Source organism: Triticum aestivum, chromosome 3A (genome assembly GCF_018294505.1).
Source record: "Triticum aestivum cultivar Chinese Spring chromosome 3A, IWGSC CS RefSeq v2.1, whole genome shotgun sequence".
Taxonomy (NCBI): domain Eukaryota; kingdom Viridiplantae; phylum Streptophyta; class Magnoliopsida; order Poales; family Poaceae; genus Triticum; species Triticum aestivum.
Genome location: NC_057800.1, coordinates 711,179,661 through 711,187,043, shown reverse-complemented (window position 1 = coordinate 711,187,043; position 7,383 = coordinate 711,179,661). Strand labels below are relative to the sequence as shown.

Sequence of the window (7,383 nt, the reverse complement as noted above, 5' to 3'; positions counted from 1 at the left end):
GCTGAGTTGGAATGGCTGCATATTGAGGACTTCTTTGATTCAAAGAAATTTTATAGGATTTCTCGAGGATTGAAATCCTTAGGATTTTTTCCTATATTGATCCTTTGATTCATATGATTGGATCCCATAGGAATTTTTCCTATGAAATCTTTTGTACTGCATTTCATAGGAAATTTAACATCCACTCCAACCTCTTTTTACAATTCCTTTGTTTTTCCCGTGGCATCAAACAATCATTACTAATTCTATAGGATTCAAATGGGTATGCCACTTCAACCCTACACTTTTCCTATTCCTACGTTTTCAAAATCCTACGAATCAAAGAGGCCCTGAGTGAAGAGACTGCATCTACACTACTATTAAACAATCCAACAAGAACTTCACTAAACGCACCCCACAAAACATACACAGACCCATTACAACCCCATGATTAGACCCACTAATCTCAATCCAACGGATAGCCTTTATCTCATGTGTCTCTGGTGTGCACCCAACAATTAAGGTTGACTGACCATGCTCCACCGCCCCACCGCATCATAGACTCCACGCGGGCTCGACCAAAACCCCTACAATCACGCACCACGCAGGCCATGCAAAGAAAAACATAACATATATCCCATAAAATAAGCAACAGATCCCCAGGCTTATCCCCTCGCCGCACGGAAGCATCGTCGGCTTCCGGGACTACGACCTCGACGCCCGGCAATGGCATCGCCTTCCTGGTCGGCGCCCTCACCGCCCTGCACCAAGCCATCAAGTGTGCGGCTGTTCCTCCATCACCACTCACCGCGGATATGCCGTCAGCTCCCTGCACCTCCTTCGCCATCCTCTAAAACACCAGGCAAGATTTTAATACTAATACGTAGTATATTAGATATCTCTTCTTCTTGTTCTCCTAATTAGCACGGACAATAATGGTTACATGGTGCGCTTCATGCCTCTATCTAAATCAATGTTCAAATAGACCATGTTCTAAATACAATGAGCAGATTCTGGATTTTAAGTGCACAAATTTCAGGTGATACCTAGCCATGAAAAAAAACACCCCCAGCTAAAAATACCATAAGAATACTGCACCCCTAGATTTGTTCATGTGCATTTATTTCATATTTCACTTGGAACTTTAGACATATCAATTGATCTTGGCCAAAGAGAAGCTTTGAGAGAACAATGGACACATATTCTTTTCAGTTCTATGAAATAGCAGTCCGTCTAATAAATCAGCAATTAGGAACTTTTGCTGATTGATCTCAGGACGAGATTTAGTACTGTAACTGTTATACTTGGGTAACTATACCATAAATAGCTTATTTGTGCAGTTTCAATCTACAAAAATATCTCCAGTCTACATACTAATAATATATAGGCAGCAATTGTCTAACATATAATAAAGCACATCCTATGCTGAACATGAACAATAATATAGCATGATGGTTTTAATGATATACATCCTATGCTGAATATGAACAAGACAGAAAATAATAAAGGATTCTCTCCAAAGTAATTACCGACTGTTTCCAATGATTTTGAATTTCAAGTAATAAAGGATATAAGGTTACAATTCATCACCTGAAAAAAAATCATAGTAATGTCTTCTCCAACTGACCACACCCTTGAGCAATTGATGAAAATGGATATATCATCCAGAGCCTTGCAAGCAGATTTATCTACAACAGGAAACACACAATGGGGACATATCAGATATTCCCAATCACCATCTGAAATGTTTAATGTTTACTGCCCCTTCAAATGTCAGCTTATCTACCAAATTCTATACATCTGATTGTTAAGTTTTAAGAACAGGAACGACATATCCAGCTATAATTACAGCAGGGAGCGACACTAACTAAACCTCTTGACACGCTAATTTAAAATTCAAGTATATTTATGCATGCCCCAACGATCTGATTGTATTAATGGCCATACGTGATTAATCGCATTCTACTTAAGGAACAACTTCAACTAACTGTATCATGCAAACTAACTGCGAGTTGGCAAGCAGGGACCTCCGATCTGGGACCTTCCTGGCCCCATTGGCCACCAAGCCCGGTTCCTAGAGTGGACGTCAGGTAGCGATGCATGAGACACAACTCGGTGCCCTCACCGCCGGGCGGCGGCGAAGGCAGCGCCACGCAGAACACAAGATGGCCCCCGAGCAGATATTGATCTTAGTCTCGCCTTCTCATCCTGACGAAATATGCAATTTGTATTTCCATGACCTTATTATTAGAACACACAGGGAACTTTCCTAGCTTCAGTCCAGACATGATTTGTTGAACGTGAACAAAATAAGAGTCACATATCTAAGATTTAAATCAACTTCTATTGCTATCTCAGTATGAGAAAGGAAAATCCTCTCAGAGCTTGGAATTAGCGGAGTAGGATTCTCACAGAATTAGTGGGTAATTCCTAGCAGAAGGGTATGGTTATTAGGCAAATAAAATTGAACAAAACGCACCATAATTTTTCCATGATCTGTGTGCTCCACGAACAGGGTTCATGTCAAACTCAACTGATAGATTCTACCAGTGAAACATCGGTGACAGAAAAGAATTACCTATAAATTTTAATATTCAAGCAGTGCATTCCTATCCCATCCCATATCATATATCAATCATACTGGTGTATGGTGATAAATTTGCAACGAGATGTGCTATTCGCTTCAGCTGTCCTCGAACAATAACTGTTCGGGCTCATGTCCCCTAGAAATTAGTTTACTGCCTAATGCTCACCCGAACTCCTTGTGCTTGGGGGCACCGTGAAGAGGACGTTGGCGGTCGTCTTCCAATCAGCGCCGCTGGACAAGTCGAACTCCTGCACTTTCTGGTACGCCTCCATCGGCGATGGGGGACCTCCCTCGCATCAGGATTCAGGAGGAGAGAAGGGGCCGGCTTCGCCAGCGAGCATGCCGAGCTCTAGCGCTTCCTCGAGCACTTCGGCGACCAGATTCGAAGAGGGAGCAGGGTAGAGCAGGGGCGTGCGAGTCCCGTGCCTCCGCGTCCGCCTCTGACGGCGCCTACTGTTGGATTGCTCGCGCGAGCATGCCGAGCTTGAGGGCCTCCTCGGCCACTTCCGCGACCAGATTCAACATGAAGAGGAGGAAGAGCAGGGGCTGCGGACCTCGCGCCGGCAGTGGGAATGAAGGGGAGTGGCGGCCTGACCATGAAGAGCCGGCGATGGAGAGAGGGAGCTGATGGCCATGGTAGGATGGGGAATGGGGGAGAATTGTGACGGGGCGGTGGGGAAGTGACCAGAGAAATCCGAGGGGGCGGTGGGGAGTAGTATTAGACAGTGGTCAGAGAGACTGTGAGTGAGTGAGTGCGGCGTTGTCCAAACAAAAAAAAATCTGTTAAGAGGATGCAGTCTATTTTGTGCGCTGTGTCTGATTTATGATTTGATGATTTTAAAAGCTTTTATATTTATTTTTTTGAGTTGTAGCTTTTTATAAAACTATCTATAAAAGTTGATAAACAAATTTATTGAAAATATTTATATAACTAGCTACCATTTTACTAGACTCGGAACTGAATGATGATAACATAAGAAACAATGAGATGCAAGATGACGGAAACAACATAGATCCCACAGATTGTCTGATTTTGAATCAGAAGTTAAGCTCTTCTCGCAACTATTTCTCCTTTCATCGTCTGCCAATCCAACAAATGATGATTTAATAGATGAACTTTACTTGTGCATCAGTATGGTTGATGATGTCTCTTACTGGAGTATAAGCCACATTTTTCAGTTTATTTTGTATTCTAATAAATTATTCTCTTATGTCATTGTAATTGACGAATTCCGATTTCTTAAATGGCTCGGTAATAAAACTCTCTAAAAGAGAAATAAGATTCAAAATAGATGTTTTATTGCAAATTATAATGCGTGCGTTGCACGTGCATGCTTACTAGTGTCAAGAAAAATAGAATAGTGGGGATGAACTATTTAGATACCCCCTTCATTTATTTATACAAGACCACTATGAAAAATACACTTTGCATCTATACAAGGCCACCAATAGTAATCGAGGCAAAAGTAAATAATATTTTCTTAAACTAGCAACCTATTTAATACTTGCATGCATGCAGTCATAATGACACTCCAATCAGCTTTCTATCCCTCCTTGCATACATACAGTGTATTAATGATTCCATTTAAAATTTGGTTTACAAAGCAAGACATTAAATTTTACCTAGGTCCCAGAGAATTTTCAAGCGCGCCTTCTAAACCGTGACGGAGGGAGTATGAATTTGTGGCCTTCTATATAAAAATGGAGGAAGTATATAGATACGGTATGGTCTTGAAGTGTCGACCGGGATAACCAAAAAAACGTCACTCTCCTTGCATTTGTTCTTGCCGACTGTACTTGCTTGTAAACACTATGTTGATTAGTTTGGTCATTACTTTGAAGCTATGGTATTTTTTTATTTTTATTTTTGCTTTCAACTTGTCGGTCGAGCTGTGGATCTTACCTACATTTTCGTAATCTAGGATGGGAAGAGGGAGATCAAATTCATGACCTACAACGTCTGGTCCCGCGAGGACGTCGTCCGCCATCGGTGACCTCGTTCAAGAACATTCGCTGGACGTAATCTTTTTCCAGGTAATAAAAACTCACGGTTATTGTTCATGTGCTAGTATTGATTCATGTGCTAAATTCCATTCTCAGAGTTCATTTAGATGTTTGTGGGATCCATGGCCAGGAGATCACGCCGTACATCCACTCGATCTTCGAGAGTTTTGCATGGTGGGAGGGCTACCACTGCTCACCAGTGCCCCCAGAAGGACAATTCTGCCTGATGGTACTGGTACATACTACTATCAGTCCAGTTGCCAGTCCTAGAAATTGTTTCAGTGAATTAACGCAGAAGCTCATTTGTCGCTTGCAGCTGAGCAAGCTTCCATTGGAGAGCTACGCGCGCTGGAATTTCTGCACTTCGCCTACAGGCAAGTGCTACCTGGAGGCCGACATTACCCCTCGGTCAATGAAGCCAATCCGCATCGCCACGGCCCAGCTCGAGTGCCCCGAGCCGCCGGTGTCGATGCACCTCCCGGAGCGGCACATGCAGGCCAAGCATGCTGTCTCCGCGCTGAACAGCGCAGACAACGTCGTGCTGGGCGGCGACATGAGCTGGGATGATGACGCGGATCTGCCATTCCCTCTCCCCGCAGGCTGGTGCGACGCCTGGGCGGAACTGAAATATGAGACTGGGACTAAAAAACAGTTGGACTTACGATAGTTTCTGGGTGGAATAGCTAGGGGAGTTGAATGGCCACAAAGTCCCTGACTCATGGATGAAGAAGCGGTCAGATAGATTTGTGTGCAAGCTACAAGACTACACACTGATAACCATCGGTCTGATCGATTGGAATGCGTACAAGTTTCGCAGCCTCGACTGCCCGAGGATAATGCCAAGTTGTCACCGAGGGTTGGTTCTGACCATCGTTCCCAATGAGCATTCGTAAGTGCACAACGATCTTCAGGGGGAAATAGGTGTACAGTAATCTTCAGGGGAAAAAGGTGCACAATGAAAGCTATGTCCACTACTAGATCTGGATATCTGATGAGTGATAACATTGCTTGATTTTTGTCTCGGAGTCAGCATATTGGCATCAATCCGAATGTTATCATTTCAATAAATCAGGCAGGCGATGCTTTCTACGTGGTCCATACATGCATGCACTTTCATTTAGGCCCCGATTCATATTTGTTGTTGAGTCTGAGCTAGGGTTACTGCTCTTGTATAGCCGATCGACTCCATGGAAGTTGTGCCGTTAGGAGTGACTGTTCATTAAAAATATATGAAGCCTAAGATTATGCCCCACATATCCAAGACACAAATTACTGATGATGATGAAGCTCATGTGAGTTGCTGTATGTCGCACTCGCACTGCACAAATCACAACCCTTTTATAAACTTTCCGTCCATGCCTACAAGCCTTGACTTCCTGTCTCAGAAAAGAAATACAGCCACTCTTTTTTGAAGTTATGCAGATATTGCTTCCTAGTTTCCACCTGCTACGCACAAAATAGAGGAGCAAAAACGCGCGAACTCCTATTCGGCGTTTCAGCCGCCAGGGAATATCCATGGGCCCACGCGCTGGCGCTGGTGGGCCGGCCCGTGTACACATTCACATGTGAGAAAAAAACAGGAAAATTGCAACAAATGAGGAAAAATCGTGAATTCAACAAAGTTCACTGATTTTGAAAATAAGTTCATGAACTTGAAAAAATATATTAATTTAAAAAAACTTCATCATATTTTAAAAAGTTCATAAAATTTTAAAAGGTTAATTAATTGTTTTTAAAAGACCATTAAATTTGAAAATAAAAGTTCTCTATGTTGAAAAAGGTTCATCAATTCTGAAAAAAAATTCATCGAATTTGAAAATAGTTCACCCATTTGAAAAAGGTAAATCCATTTTGAAAAAAATTACCAATTTTGCAAAACTTTCTAAAAAATCCATCAATTTTGAAAACAGTTCATCAAATTCTGTAAGCATCCACAAATTTGAAAAGGTTAATCATTTTTTGAAAAGTTCACGAAATTTAAGTAAATAAAAAAGAAACAAAATACAAAGAAAAATATTAAAAAGTATAAAAACGAAAAAAAGAAGATAAGGGAGAAGATAACACTGAAAGCGTTGTTGTCGAGTGGTTAGTGCAGTGTATCAGTGGTCGAGTGGTTAGATCGCTGGTTCGACTCTGCATGCGCTCACAAGTTTTTTTTCTTTTTTGAACAGAAAAACAAGAAAAAGCTATATCGGCCGACTCAGTTTGGAGGGTCGCAGGCACCCGTTTAAAAATACATAGTAATGGAATCCTGAAGCACCAAATAGGATATGCCCCAAAACGTGCGGGACAAACATGTGCGTTCTTTGGTTTTCTTCAGTTGGAGCTAATAAGTTGTACATGGGCTTGGCCCCTCTCCAGATTCTATTTTATTTTTGTAGAAATTTGTGATATTTCTAAATACTAATAGACTAAAAAAAGTTTCATAAATATAATGAATATTAGTGATATTTGCAATGATTTGGGATTTTCTAAAAGTGTTTGAAAGATATTTCTCATTTTTTTTTAACTTATGCTAAATTTACAAATGTTCAAGACATTTTTCAAAAGTCCTTAATGGAAAAATCATGGAATAAAACTATTTTTGAAATAGGAAAACTGTTCGAATTTTGGATCAATGTTCACAAATTTCAAAAAACATTCCACAGTTTTCGGAAAAGTTCATGATTCTTAGAAAATATTTACATTTTAAATATTCATAAATTTCAAAATGATCACTATTTTTAAATAGAATTAAAGAAATGTTCACTCAAAATAAAAGTTATTCGCAAATATTAATATATTTCACAAGTTTTGAGAATTGTTCATGAGTT

General features: G+C 40.9%; 1 protein-coding gene across 1 annotated transcript; it reads right to left on the bottom strand.

Moving 5' to 3' along the window:
• Positions 1-359: 359 nt before the first annotated feature.
• LOC123059334 (uncharacterized) lies at positions 360-3,044 on the bottom strand. The gene is made up of 3 exons (XM_044481918.1): positions 2,733-3,044; positions 1,570-1,667; positions 360-829 (listed from the first exon to the last, which is right to left on the bottom strand). Exons 1-3 carry the CDS (start codon positions 2,836-2,838, stop codon positions 470-472), a joined length of 564 nt encoding a protein of 187 aa, XP_044337853.1. The 5' UTR covers positions 2,839-3,044; the 3' UTR covers positions 360-469.
• Between the last annotated feature and the right edge of the window lie 4,339 nt (positions 3,045-7,383).

What these genes read in the sequence shown, in the direction of transcription:
- LOC123059334 (XM_044481918.1), bottom strand. Translation starts at nt 2,838, where the DNA reads ATGGAGGCGTACCAGAAAGTGCAGGAGTTCGACTTGTCCAGCGGCGCT. An exon ending in CCCAAGCACAAGGAGTTCGG is followed by an intron (nt 1,668 to 2,732) that starts GTGAGCATTAGG and finishes TTCCTGTTGTAG; the next exon opens with ATAAATCTGCTTGCAAGGCT. An exon ending in TTACTATGATTTTTTTTCAG is followed by an intron (nt 830 to 1,569) that starts GTGATGAATTGT and finishes CTGGTGTTTTAG; the next exon opens with AGGATGGCGAAGGAGGTGCA.